Source organism: Nelumbo lutea, chromosome 2, assembly GCF_056320005.1.
Source record: "Nelumbo lutea isolate HS-2025 chromosome 2, American lotus-T2T, whole genome shotgun sequence".
NCBI classification, from domain to species: Eukaryota; Viridiplantae; Streptophyta; class Magnoliopsida; order Proteales; family Nelumbonaceae; genus Nelumbo; species Nelumbo lutea.
The window spans coordinates 20,256,736-20,272,419 of NC_142685.1; the positions used below are offsets into that span (position 1 = coordinate 20,256,736).

At 33.4% G+C, this 15,684-nt stretch overlaps 1 protein-coding gene across 1 annotated transcript; it reads right to left on the reverse strand.

Annotated features, from left to right (window-relative positions):
• Positions 1 to 10,085: 10,085 nt before the first annotated feature.
• On the reverse strand, positions 10,086 to 12,167 carry LOC148869029 (Pentatricopeptide repeat (PPR-like) superfamily protein). The gene has a single exon (XM_088968618.1). The coding sequence runs from the start codon at positions 12,127 to 12,129 to the stop codon at positions 10,273 to 10,275; it is 1,857 nt and encodes a 618-aa protein (XP_088824744.1). The 5' UTR covers positions 12,130 to 12,167; the 3' UTR covers positions 10,086 to 10,272.
• Between the last annotated feature and the right edge of the window lie 3,517 nt (positions 12,168 to 15,684).

Below are 15,684 nucleotides of genomic sequence, written 5' to 3' on the forward strand. Positions count from 1 at the left end.
TGGGGAGGAACAAAGTGGCTGGTGGGGAAGCCTCAAACAAAGAAAAGAAGAAGAAGAAGAAGAAGAAGAGGGAGAGCAAGAGGAGACATAGAGGTGCCATTGATGAGGACTGAATAATGATAGAGAGAGAGAGGGGAATGATGAATAGTGTTATTCCGTGTTGGTGGAGAGAGAGAGAGAGAGAGAGAGAGAGAGAATCATAGGGAAATTAAAGAAGATGGAAGGTTTGAGGGGGGAGTGCACTGCCATTCTGCCATTATGCATCGTGAGGAAGAAAATGAATAGTATTCCAGATGCACATTAATTACTAAAAGGGTAAAATAGGTATTTTGAAAAAAATATCATCTCTTTAACATTTTCTGTCTTGGTCATTAACGGAAGGGAGGCATTTATTGAATTTTTAAAAAATAGAAGGGAGGTTTTTACTAAAATGAAACTATAAGAGAGGTTTTTATGATTATTAGAAACTTGAGGGGAGGTTTTTGTATTTTACCCTTTAAAATGGAAATGGTGCACTTTATTCTTTTATGTGATAATAACTAGTGGAAAAGGTAGCTGAATTGTAGGACACTTTTTTTTTGAGAGATAACAAACAAAAACTTGCTTAGTTGGATAACTATAAGTCGTTTCCATCATATAAATAAATAGAATAGAATTTCAGTGTAGTGGAGCCTACAGATTCGCTTGAGGAGGAACCTATCTCTAAAAGATAAGGGGCAAATCATATAGACGAATTGATGAGGAGGAACCTATCTCTAAAAGATAACGATGAAGAGAAAAAAACATATTTAGACCTATCATTTCGCATGTGGAAGTAATAATAAATGATTCAATCATTCATACTTAGCAAAATAGCAAAATGGAGTTCATGTAATCAACCCCATATAGTTGGGCTGGGGATTGGAGTGTTTAAAATAAGCATTTATTTTGGGTCGGGATTATATCAATAAGCATTTATTTGTGTTTAAAAAATAAGTATTTATTTTAAAAAGCTCAAATTTTGAGCTTAATTTTTAGTGTTTATTTCCTTTCTGACCGATTTTGATCCGTTCCATAATTTTGAAAACACCTATACTACCCCTGTTGAAAATAAATGCTTTCTTACAAAATGCTTATAAGCACTTGTTTTTCGAATTAATAAGCATTCCCAAATTTAGCTTTTTAGATGAAAGATGACAACTTGGATCTACCATTTAAATTTAAATCAAAATCTTGCAAACAGAGCATTATAATCCCATTGGTGTTTATCTTATGTCAGAGATGAAAGGATGCTGTTGAAGAATCTTATGCCAGACGTTCACCAGCCTCTGCCAAACGCTTCAACTTGGTTTCCCTTTAGTTGTAACCATCTATCACAGATTTAACCATTGCCAAAAGAAAGGCATCTTGGCATGATTTTATCTTCATGTTTGTGGGGAGATGTATGCTGTCGTCCCTTGAAAGCAATTTGCTATTTGATTAGGTGAATAGGGACATAAATATCACCAAAGACAATTGATGATTTAGATGGTGATAGCTCGTAACAATACAAAGACCAATCATGTGAGAAGAGGACGTACGACTCGTATAATTTGTATTTGATTTTAGTGATGATAGTTTATTGTCCTCTGTCCATTTCCAGATCGAACAATCTTCTCTGATTGGGAAAGATCTATAATGCCAGAAGGACACGGTACGAAGGAGTTTTTGATCAATCAAAATCCACTCGTGAATTTTGATAAATACCATTTCATTATATCGGTTGATTGATCACAAGTTTTTCAAATATCAAGTCTTGTAGTTGAATCCTTTTTTATTATTATTATTATTATTATTTAAATGAACTTCATTATCTTTTTAACTGTTTTTTTTAAGGGCTACATAACAGGGGTAGCCCATCCCCAACCCATAACCCTTGATTTTCAATCGTAAATTAAAAGTGCAATTTGTACAGACTTGCTTGGGTTTTTGTCAAAATTTAAATGGATCTAATGCAAAGGTTCGAGGCCAAATAGGGTTGCAAATAGGAATCATCATGGGCCAGGTTTTTATAGGGTATCAACAGCATTAAGGCTTGCCCAAGTCTGGCCTAGCCCACACGCAGAGCTTGATATTACATGTCTGGCCCAATCTTAAGCTGAACCGGACATCCTGGCCCATATAAATTGAAATTAAGGGGTTTTATAGATTCTTCAACCTCATAAATTTTTATAGGTCTTATACAACTGTGAACAATGACAAATGGAAAAATCTATAACATATGAGGGTGTAAAACAATACATTCAGAAGACCAATATAAATTTTAAAGGAGAAGCAAATTATAAATTTCCCTAAATTTTAAAATTTTAATTTAACTTTATGTTCATAGTTATAGAAAAACAGATTAATATAATATCATATATGCATGCCCCTATACCATATAGTGTTCATGAAAAAGTATTTGGGCTCTTCCCATTTTCAAAGAAAAAACCCACATACTTAAATTGCTTTAATTCTATTTAAATTAGGTGTCACACATTCAACAACACTTCCTTAAAATTACACGAGAAGTATTTTCAAAGAGAGCATTCTCAACGGGATAAGAATACATGCATAGTCAGCCGAATCTTTAAATACATGCATAGTCAGCCGAATAAGAATACATGGTGGACCCATTAAAACTACTGCAAATTCAGCCAAATAGCATTTAACTCTAAAATGCACATGCATGGCTATTTATGAAACAAAAAACTTTGTTGAATACCACCGCATTGGTTCTTGGGGTCATCAAGTGGGTGATTAGATGTTCTTTTAAGATTGGGAGAAAATACAAAGGCATCAGTATTTCAGTATCTCTAACTAGTGGAGATCTGTGCAATGCACAGGATTTGTTAAGCGAAATCTAAACAATAGAAACATAGAAGAGTATATAATTGTTTTATATTTTAATTTTTTTAAATAATTAATAATTTTTTATATTTTGTATACTATTTTAATCACTTTTTTACAATACAAAAACAACAATAATTAATTTCAGCTAGGGTTGTTCATAAAATTGATGAAATTGACCAACCCGACAAACTTGACCCAGTTGGTCAGTTTTCTAGTATTTTTGATTGGCTTTGCTTCAATAATTTTCCAATTTGATCAGGTTGGATCAGTTTTGATTTGGCCATTGGTAAATCGACCAAAATCCAATAACCTAACCTATATATATAATTTTTAATATAGGAAAATAGTAGAATTCCTTCTTAGTCTAACATATTTTATATCATAACTTTAATTTTTACATTTATTTTTAATAATGACACTATAATTTTTTTTTAATTTAAATTTAAATTTAAAGTTTAAATCATTTTAATTGACTGACCAAACTGAAACAATTCGAGTTGGCCAGTTTTCACTAATGGTTGATTTTGGGTGACCAACTCCCCAACCTAACCAGGTTGATTTGGTTGGCCAAACATCCTATAACTAAGCCAAACCAACTCGTGAGCACTCCTAATTTCAACTAAATTAGTAATCTAATCTCTAATAAAACACAATTGTTTAATCTCTAATAACTATTAGAAATTTATAGCAAAAATACACAATTATTGAAAATATATTGATAATGAAAATATAATAAATAATTAATAAGAATACAATAAATAAACTATTTATAAAAATGTATTAAATTAGTCAATAAATAGTAGGGGTGCAACTTGGGCGGGCCCAATCCGAATTTTTATACGGGCCTAGGCTTGGATTTTCGGTCTTTGAGTTGGACTCAAGCCCAAGAATTTGGGCTTTTTTTATTATTCAGGTTGGGCTCGAGCCTAGCCCTTAGGTAACCCGAACCCGGTCCAAGCCCGACCCAACTATGTATGTATATATATGTAAATATGTATGCAAAATTAACATATATACATAGTGTATACATGTGTATATACACACGCACACACACATTTGTATACATGTTTACTTATATACATATTTTGCACACATATTTACATATATATACTACTTTAGAAAGTACGAATAAATATTTCTGGAATTTTTTGAAGACAAAACTTACCCCTCTATATTTAAATTTAATGATAAAAAATGTGGGCAAATAGGATAGTTGTTTATTGATATTAAATGAATTGAAAAGAGGTAATTTTAAGATTTTCAATGCATTCAATTCTCCCTCATTAAATCTAACATTTAAGGTATTAATTTGCATTCACTTTCATTGAATCATATATTTAAGGCTTTTTTTTTGTTTTTTCTCATCATTAAATTCTATAATTAAATCCATACACAATAAATTAATAGTTTCAATAACATAAAACTTATACTTTTAATATCTACCTGGAAAAAAAAAATAGTGTTTTCGTCTAGATGGTGGTAAAACTTATACTTTTAAACCATTTGGGTCAAATGGGCCAATCCATGTTGCCACAATTAAATAATAAAATTTAAAAATATATAAAATGCAAAAAATTTAAAAATTTAAAAAATATGAACATTTTTAACATCATATGTTTGACATACTAAACAATAATAAGTATGATAAAAAAAATATTTTAAAAGCCAACTAGGAAGTAGACCCGCTTTTGCCTTCGGGGCAGAAGTCATTGGTTCGACTATAAAGGTCAAATGAGTCAAACTGCTTTACGTTAACTCTATATGTGTTTGTGTGTAAAAATACATATTTTATCAATAAATATAATTATGTTTTACATATATTACATATAATATATGTATTATATAACATTTATTTATGTTTTTTTAATTAGATTTAAAATTTTTATTTATAAAAAAATACTAAAATTGCAATTTGGGGTCAAAAAATGAGTTTTTTTCATGAAAATAACAAGGCAAGGCGCCTAAGACCCTTGGAACGTATAGATCATGAAACGTTACTCAAAATAAAATAAAAAAGATAATCCCAATCAAACATGGAGTGCAAAATTATGGCTTTCAAATGTTATAACATAATTAAGTGCGCAACCTGCAACTTGGTTATTGTGTCGAACAGGGAAATGGTTGAACTGCCTGGGTTAGAGAATTTTTAACTGGGAGGAGGGGTGCAACAAAATCAAACCTAAGATCAAGGCCGAGTGACGATTCGAACGGTTCAATCATCCAGGTCAACAACGTGTTGAAAACATTGATGAAAAATAAGAAATGTTTTTTATTAATGATGGAAATGGAATGTAAAATTTAAATTCTCATTATTAAATTCTACTAATTAAATCCACAACATTAATTTTAATAATACAAAAATAAATATTTTGAAAACAAAACAATTTTCTTCCCTCTCGATAGTGGGTAAGCAATTCAACCATTTGGGGTCAAACGCGTTAATAAATAATTCCATAATTAAATAATAAAAAATAAATTATATATTATAAAAAATAAAAAGAATTGGGCACGTCACTAATATTGTATATTCATTATACTAAATAAAAATAAGTGTGAAATGTAAGAAATATTTTTATAAATGAAGAAAATGGAATGCTAAACTTAAAATCAACCTATAAATGAAATGATGTCATTGTCAAATAATAAAATTTTGAAAACTAAAAAACACAAAGAATTACAAAAATAAATTTTGTACATAAGATATAATGTTACATATTTATAAAAAATAAAATATGGGATACATCTATAATATTATGCATTTATTATATTGAACAAAAATAAGTATTATACATAAGATATAATTTTATCAATAATGGAAATGTAATACAAAATTTAATGTCAACCTAGAAATCAAACTTTTTTTAGAGTCGTGGGTTAGTGGTTTAGGTAAAATGTATTAATTGATGATACGATAGTTAAATAATTAATATTTATAAAGTAATAAAAAATTACAAGTAATCAAAATAATATATAAAAAAGTATATATTAATTACGCCAAACAAAACTTAAGTATGATAAATAAAAATTATTTATATAATGTAGATGAAATATATAATTTAAAACTAATCTGAAAGCAAAATTATTTTCATATCTAAATGATTGGTTAATTATCCAACTTTTCAATGAAAGTATAGAGTTTTGTCAAAGACATTTCGAAGCATTCCTAATGTTATATAAGCATCATATTAAATAAAAATAATTGTTAAAATAAAAATTATTTTTATTTAAGACGAAAATGGAACACAAAATTTAGTAATAGTAGTAAGAGGAGGAGGAGGAGGAGTAATATTAGTATATTATTATTATTATTATTATTATTATTACTTGAATTTTAGATATATCATAGTTAAGATATAAATTGAAAATTAATAAAAGTAACAATATGACTAAAAATAAACTTAAATAATTGTACTAAATATACACATGCAGAAATTTTAAATTACAATGATAATAATAATAATAATAATAATAATAATAACAACATTGTAATTTAAAATTTTTACACATGCACATTATCACAAGTATTGAAGTTTATTTTTTAATCATATTGTTACTTTTATTAATTTTCAATTTATATCTTGACTGTGATATATCTAAAATTCAAGTAATTAATTTGAAAAAAAAAATCATACGCGTAAGGCACGTGCTTAATTATTGGTATACATAAATATATGTATTCATATTTGACCAACTTGAGGAAATCAAATTACAGTGTAGGTTGTGCTTGAGTTGGGAAAATAGGGCTTAACTTCGGGCTCAGCTCTTATGCCCAAATTTTAGGGTCAAGCTTGGGTTGACCATAAACCCAACCCAACCTGCCTGGCTTGCACCCCAAATAAATAGATTAATCTATAATAAATATTAAACAATAAATTATAACAAAGATACAATATGGACAATTAATTAAACCTAAAAATGTTAAATAACAATAGTTTAATCTCCAATAATGGTTGAAAGTTTTCTATTAAATAACAAAAAATAAATAAATTTATACCTAAATATTGAAAATATATTTATCACAAAAAACAAAAAATATGAATTTTTAACATTAACTGTAATTCTATACTCGCACAGAATACTCAATTATCTAATGCTTCTTCCTAAAATATCTCCACCTTCCTAAAATACTCAAATCAAACTTACCATACAAGTATTGAATCTCAAACAAAATAATAGTTGCCCTGTACTTAGGATTTTGCCACGCCTACTACTCCATAGGTTAAAAAGAAGAAAAACACAGAAATTGTTAGTTGCAAAGTAAAGTTGATTTATTTTCTAAATTAAATAAGAAACCAAAATCAAATTTATCATATAAGCATAGGTTGTGAATCTCAAATGAAATAACAAATGATGTGGCCATTCCTCTAGATAAAATATGGTAAGTCTCTTAAATTAAATAAAAATCTATAAAAATGAAATAAAAAACTAAGCTAAAATTCTAATATAGATGATTTAATAAAAAAATGAAATAGTTCAGATTGTGGACCCGTACTTAGTATGAGGGTCATGCCTAGTATATACACTTAAGTAAAGTTGGCCAGCCTCTCCTTGCTCCATTACCCTAACCAAGCAATCCTAGAGTAGGTGCAAGATCCCCTTTAAAAGTCTATGGAGTTGCCATCTCAGCATGCCTTATCTCCCTTTTTCCTCTATTTTTTATTAGAAAGTTAATAAAACTCATATAATTAACACCTATTTTTTAAGAAAGATATAAGGGTCCTTTATAAAGCCACTCCTTACCCCAATTTGTTCCTATCCCCCACTAATCACGTGGCACCACTATCCCCCACTTTCTCTTAGATTATCTCTATAGTCTCTAATTCCTAATTATCTCATAAATTATCTCTAATTTAGGAGAGAGTTTCTCTCCTAAGTTATCTCTAATTCCTATTTATCCTCTCCCCCACATTTCATCTATATCTATCTAAATAAAGGTTGAATTAAAAATTTAACAATTATTTAAATATTATAATAAAATTATGTAATAACTTTAAAATATTTATTAAAAATAGAAAAAATAATTATAATAGATTTAATAGTATACATGTTATTAATAATTTTATATTTTTTATAAAATTATGTAATAATATAAGTTATAATTTTATTGATTATTCAATTTAATAAAGAGAAGGCAATTTAATAACTCAAGCAAGAATATGGACCAGTAATGAAGTTCAGCCTCCACAATAAGAACACACACACAAAGAAAGAGAGAGAGAGAGAGAGAGAGAGAGAACTGCTTGTTTGATGGAGGGAGAATCAATTTCTATCTTTGACATAATGCTACAGTACCCATATATGCCTGCAGCTATATCCCTACTTATAAAAGGAAAAGAATTCAATATTTTTTTCTTTGGTAGAACAGACATTCATCAAGCAAGAAAAAGGCAAAAGCTATACAAACAGAGAAAAACCAACAAGAACAAACATAACAAAAGAAAAGAAAAACAAACACACAATGAAAAACTACAACAGCAGAACAGATCACCCCGAGAAAACAAGCCAATCTTCCAACAGAGCGTGGGCTAACCAGTGAGGACCAGCATCTATCCATGACTTAGAAGCCAGAAGACCTGTCTGAGCTGCAACATGGGTAGACCTATTTGTTGAGCACTTCACAAAGGAAAAAGAAACATTGAAACCATTGGCAATCTTCAAACAATCCTGAATAATAAAGAACACTTCAGCAGGACAATCTTGACTCTTCTTGACAAGCCAACTTACTAAAGGCTTTCTATCACTTTTGATGATTACATTCTGGAGCTGCAAATCTCTCACAAAAGACAAACCTTCAAAGATTGCTAAAGCCTCCACCTGAAGAGAAGAAAGCTGAAACTTTCCCACACTTGGAGGCTACAAAACAGCCAGTTCTATCCCAAATGGCCACACAAAAAGTTGCTGAATTGCAGTTCAAAAAAGCCCCATCCACATTAACTTTGAACCAACCATCCTGCAGGGGAAACCAAAAAACAGAACTAGTCCCATCCTCAGAATGGGGCTGTGCTTGTGATGATATAGCTGCAATCTTCTGAAGCTCTCATACCTGGATCATGACCCTATCAATAACCGAGGCTTGGTTAGGCAAAACACCATTAAAAACATTATCATTGCACTGCAACCAAAAATTCCGAAGTGTCAGAGCTGTGCAGGGTTTCAGCTCTTCTTTCCAATCCTTCTGATCATTACAAACTGAGAACAAGCCAAGAAGCCAATCCTTGAAAGAAGAACCAGGAGGAAGTGCTTGAAAACCTAAGCCAAGGGGGCCACCAAACCTACAGTGTTTTGCAAATTTACACAAACAAAGAGCATGTAACACTGATTCCTCTTTTTTCAGGCAACAGGATTGCTGGGATCATTCAATACAAGTTCAAGGCTAAATACCACACTATAGCTCCATTTTTCTGTCTGTGGCTAGACCTCTCTCTCGGAGATGTCAACAAATGATTGCTATGAAAGCTGCTATGATACATTACCCGAAGACAGCATTTGGTCAAAGAACCGGAATGTGTTGCGAAATCCGATGGTGAGGATGTGAACCCTCATTCACTATCTGATAGAGGAATAAAGGATAGTCCTTGTGTCAGGATGCTACAACGCCCTGTCTGCTCTCATCATTCAAAAGATCAGGTTCAGCATCAGTTTTATCGTCGGCTACACCACCTCTGCTTCTCACCTTGGCAAACCCAACTTCAGCTTGCTAAGGCTCAGTTTGGAAGAAGTACAAATACAAATATTGCAGTGCAGATACATACAAAATAATACAAAAATATAAGGTTTTGCACTGTGCATATTTGTATTTGTACTCCTTCCAAACTGAGCCTAAGGTATGTAACTGTGCTCTCTGCACTTTTGTTCTTCCTTCTCCCTCTTGACGATAGTCTACCATAAAAAACAAACAGTCAAGTAATTGACTATTATAATGTTTCATGTTAAGGAGGAGTGATAGACAATATGATTAACCCTTTCATTGGCTAAGGCATCTGCCACTGGTCCAGGTCCTCAAAAGCCTTGAGTAACCACCCATATCATAATTTGATAAAACACCAGCGAGACCACCAGTCTACCAGTTCATGTTGAACCATAAGACAATCAGAATGCTATTAGATATAAAATAACAGCTTATCCTGCAAGGACAATTCCTTCTATAAGTCCGTATAATAAGTTACAACAATTACAGCCTCTAGCCCTTGTGGCTATCTTTGAATACATATGAATCCTTCATTACCAGCTCTGGATTGAAAAATCAATCAAGCAATTGCATTTGAATTTTTCATTATTGAACTTAACTTTTGGAGGTCGAAACATTAATATTGCACAGATGGCAATTAAAGATGAAAAGTCTCTTTCAATACAAAAAGTGAGTAGATTAAGCATTCTATTACTGCTCTTCAGACTCTACAACCCTCCTTGTCTTCAAGGCAGTCAAGGTTTCACAGTATGAAGGCTACCCACAAGTGAAGAATATACAGTATCATCAGGCTTCAGGCCTGCTTCAATCATTTCATCATATAGTCTAAATGCCTCGTCTGATCTCCCTTCCTTGGAAAAGCCTGAAATCATTGCAGTATAAGTGACAGCATTGTGTTGCAAACCTCTCTTAGGCATTTCATGGAACAATTCCAATGCTTCATCCACCTTTCTAACCATACAATTTCCATGAATAAGAGATGTATACGTATATATATCTGCTGCTATGCCATTCATTTCCATTTCATCTCTTAGCTTGTAAGCTTCCTTCAAATTCCCTTTTCTGCAATATCCATGTATTAGAGCATTGTACGTAGCGGCATTAGGCTTCACTCCCTTCTTCTCCATCTCATGAAACACTCTCTTTGCTCCTAGTAAATCCCCTTCTTTGCAATATGCATCAATCAATGTAGTGAAACTGAGTTTGTTAGGAGTAACATCCCTTTCTTCCATGGTGATCAGCAGCCTCTTTGCCTCATTGGTCCGTTTTGCCTTACACAGCCCACTTGCAATTGTATTGTACGTAAATACATCAAGCTTAAGGCCTTTCTTCTCCATTACAACTTGCAATTTTAGGGCTTCATCTACCAATCCCTCCCTGCAATACCCATTCATTAATGAGTTGAATATCACCTCGTTTACATTGATTCCTTTGCTTTGCATCTCATCGACCAACATCTGTGCTGCTTCCAAGTTCCCAACCTTGCAGAGGCCATTGATTATAGACCCATAAGTGTGGGCGTTTGGACTGAGACCTCTCTCAGTCAATTCATCAAACAAGATGAAGGCCCTTTTCATGTCCCCGGCTCTACAGTGTCCACTTATAAGTGCAGTATAGACATAGATATCCGCTATTATACCTTTCTGATGCATCTCCTGAAACAGCCTCTCGGCTTCTCCAACCTTTCCACAGCTCGAGAACCTGTCAATCAAAATAGTGTAGGTCAAAATATTGTAGGCTACACCTTTCTGTTCCATCAAATTCAGGATCTTAGTAGCTTCCTCAAATGCCCCTTGCTTTAAATAGGTACCCATCAAGCAATTGTAAGTAGCAGCATTGGGTCTGATCCCTCTACCAGCCATTTCATCCATCAAACCCTTGGCAGTTTCTATTTCTCCTATCTTGCATAGGCCATCAACCACTATTGTCATCGAATGGACAGAAACTTCAACACCCGCTTCGAGCATCTTCCGTAAGAAACGAAAAGCTGATTTCACCTGATTGGACCTCTTGAGTGCGAGTAAATAAATAATGCACGATCTCTCATCAACCTTGAATCCATTGTTTTTCATGTACTCGAAGGTCTCCAGAGCCTCCCCAAATTTGCGATTATCAGAATAAACCCTAAAGAGCATATCAAGTAACTTAGCACGAATCCAGGAACCGTCACATACATTCTCCAGCAAAGAAGCTGTAACTGACGCAGTGCATTTGATATCTTCATTAATCACAACAGAATTAATGAGATGTTTGGCCAAAGCAAATCTTCTGTCCTTGAATAACCTGTAAATTAGAGTTAGATAGGCCGAAATGTCGTGTTGGTATGGGGAGGTAGATCCTTTCCTCTGCAGAAAATTGAAGAAATCTAAGTACGATTTGGTTCTGAGGAGTGGGTTTGAGAGAACAAGTTGGATTACTTCGGGATTAAGTAGGTGGAGGAGATATGTGGATGGGAGAGATTTGCAGCCCAATGTGATTAGGGTTTCAGAGATCTTTTCTGCAACATCTTGATTAGATTTGGAAGAAGAGGTTGAAGGTTTAACTGTTTGAAGGGTGCTGGCCAATTTCTTCTGTCGGTTTTGAATCGGCATTTGGTAGGGGAAGCGGAGCGAGTTGAAGTTTGGACTTTGGAGGCAAATTCTGAGAACGCACGGTGGTTTTGTTGGTTGCGAATAGACCTGTTCATGGGCCGGGCCGGGCCGGGCTTTTGCTCTTTATTAGCATAAATTTTTTAGGCCCGAGCCCGAGCCCAAGCGCGAGCCCGGCCCTCATAAAAAGCCCGAAGCCAGACCTGGGAGTCCGAGCGCCGGTGCCCTTTGAGGATTGAAAGAATGGCGCCTGCTGAGTTCACCAATTCCTGGAAGTCTGAGAGTGAGAATAGAAACTGAGAAAGTGAGAAGATAGAAGATGACAACAGTGCTGACTAGAGAGAGAGAGAGAAAGAGAACTCATCGCTCGAGAGAGAGAGATGATCTAGATCTGGTGGCACCAGCCGCCGGTGCATGAGTTCACATAATGAAAATGGTGCGCCTGGGTTCTGGAGGCGCCAGCTGGAGAGAGAACTGAGAAGATAGAAGACCTAGTCTAAGAAGAGAGAGAACTGAGAATGAGAAGAAAGATGAAAACGGTGCTGACTGGAGAGAGAGAGAGAGAGAGAGAGAGAGAGAGAGAGAGATCACCGCCGAAGAGAGAGATGACTACTTTTGGTGGCGTCGGCTGTCGGTGACTGAGTTCGCAGGTGCAGCTGGGTTTGCCGATTCTGAGAGTTGAGAGGGAGAAATGAGAACCGCTTCTAAGAGTGAGAGTGAGAAAGGAGAAAGAAAAGAAATTTTTTAAATATTTAGGGTTAGGGTTAGGCAGTTTAGGAAAAGTCAGGCTGGGCTGAGCTCAGGCCAGGCTTTTTTAATAAATCCCGAACCCGACCCGTAAAATAATCGGTCTCGGGCTTTTATGCATGAGGTGAAGCCCGTGGGCCAAAACACATGCTCAAGCCCATTCGGGGGCCAATTCAGGCCGGGCCGGCCCGTCAGGTTACCCGGCCCATGAACAGGTCTAGTTGCGAATGTCTTTGAGTGGGTTTAAGTGGTAAACCCGCGCTAATCACATGATAAGGCTCCAATCGCTCCTTTGGTCTTTTCGAGTTCGCATCTGCTCCCCACTAAGCGCGCCTCACTCGGTCCTTGCAGCGCATTCCCGCCGTGCTTTGAGAACATCTTTTCCATGTATGATAACATCACGTACCGGAGATGTTCTCAATGCACGCTTACGATGCACCGTGAAGATGGTATAAGGCGCGTTCTGTAAGGAGAAGATCCGATCTACGTCTTTTCGGTCTTCAGCCGATCTCAGCGAGACTTTAACGTAGCCGTTTTGATTTTGAACTCGGCTTCAGTAAGGAGGGTCAGAGATATACTTAAAGTGGTTGTAAGTACGGCGTGAGCATCGTTCAGCGAGCCGCGTTGAAGGAGTTACTGGAAATAGTATCAAACTTTCAGTGATCAGTGAAACCGTATCATACATTTTCCCAACTTTCATACAAAAGCCACTTTCTTTACTCATATGAAAGTGTATTTAAAGTTTGGAGAATTCTCTTAAATTATCCATATAATTTAGGAAATGGACTAATTGCACCCAGTTCATACATTCTCTTAAAATATTTTTAAGTTTTTTTTTACAACTAATTAATTCCTCTTAAGGTTTCAAATTTTGATATGATACGTCCAATCCTATTTTTAAAAATCCATACAAGATAAGGTAGAAAATTGGTGGCATCATCTTTTTTCTACTATATCAGGATATATTGGAGAGTATTGACCAATACATTATGAAAAAGATATAGTTGAAAATAATAAGCCTTCTTTCACCCCCCCGAATGACTCTAAAATTCCAAACCCCATTTCTAGAGCGCTAAATGTGCAATAATTTGCAAGAAACAAGTGTGAATAATTATTTTTAAGGTTTTTCAAAATTTGAAAAGTAGGGCAAAAATATGTAAGTTTTTTTCAATTTTTTATAATATCTTGTGAGTAGATCTATGGAATTTTTTTTTTTGTGTTATGAGTAGATCTATGAAAATTTCATGAAGATATTTGGGGAAAATATAACTTAACAAAAAAATTGAAATTGATTTTTTTTTTCTTTGCCTATAAAGACCTAATATGATTTAGATCTATGGGTTTATCTATCGTATATTTTTTTCTTCTTTAATATATATTTTTTATTTTTTATATTTTTAGAATTAAAAAATAAATAATAATTAATTATATTTTATCATTTGATCAAAACGATTGAATATATTATAATTCTATGGATGATCTATCATATCCATAGAGAAATTATAATTTTTCTTTAATAATTAGTTTTTTATTATTATATTTTTAAAATTAAAAATAAATAATAGTTAATTATGTTTTATCATTTGATCATAATGATTGAATATATTATAATTCTATGCATGATCTATCATATCCATAAAGCATTGAAATTTCTACTTTAATAACGATTTTTAATATATTATATATAACGTATATATATATATATATATATATATTATAATTTTTAAAATAAAAAATAAATGATAGTTATTTAAAGAATAAATAATTATTAATTATATTTTCACTTAGAAGTTATACCAATGCATGTTTTATGGTTAGATAGGAGAGTTGGGTTTTTACCATCCTATAAAACATAAGAATTTTAATTTATAACTTATAGTTAAGTATAGGTTTTGCAATGAAATTATAATTAACTATAGTGTATTTCTTCATAAAATCATTAAAATAGTAATTTATTGTATATATACCTCATCGAGGTCTTATATTTAGTGCCGTTGATGTGTTTTTATGATCTATTGAAGTATATATAATGTTTCCATGTGTATCAATGTGTGTCTTAATTTTTCTCTGCTACGCATGCGTATCTAATTGGTAGATGTCACCGATTCTACAAAAATGAGGTGAGAGTTTCAAAAGGTGTCGACACAAAGATGCATGCTTTCGCCATGCTTCTTCATCCCTAGGAAGTTAGTGCCTTGGAAAAGCGACTGGCTGGAGGTAGAGGGTCTGAACGATTGCTCTCGTTTACAACTGGCCAGGATCTTGGTAGGAGAAGGTGTTCCTTGAGGTCCGCCATTAATGGAGAGCTTTACGAATTGAGAAATGGAAATAGTCGCTGGTAAAATTCATTGTTTTTTACATTGTGCGAAATGGAAACAATCGTTGGTAAGGTTGCCATCATGAAGAAGGAAGACAAAAATAAAATAAATAAAAATACAACACTAAAAAATGCATTGTTTTACCTGCAAACCATCCCAGGTAGAGTTGTCGACATCGGAGAAGGAAGACTTTAATCTTTAACTCGGGAAGTGAATTGGCGCTTGGATTTGGGTGACAAGAAGCAATTTGTCATTTAAGAAATGATAGGAGGGCATTTAGGACATTTTATCAGCTCTGAATTGCCTCTGACCGCATTAAGTAACTAGGTGACCTCTTATGGTTCAAGATCTGAAAGTGGCATTCACATCCACCTTTAAGACATGACCCCAAACATCAATTACCTCTAAAAAGCAAATTTTTCAGAGATAAGAGGTTGATTCAGCGTTATCAAACGCCGCCTTATATTGTTAAAATTATCTAAAATCTAAAACT

Bases quoted from the DNA above. Each gene is read 5' to 3' on its own strand.
- LOC148869029 (XM_088968618.1), bottom strand. From the start codon at position 12,129: ATGCCGATTCAAAACCGACAGAAGAAATTGGCCAGCACCCTTCAAACA.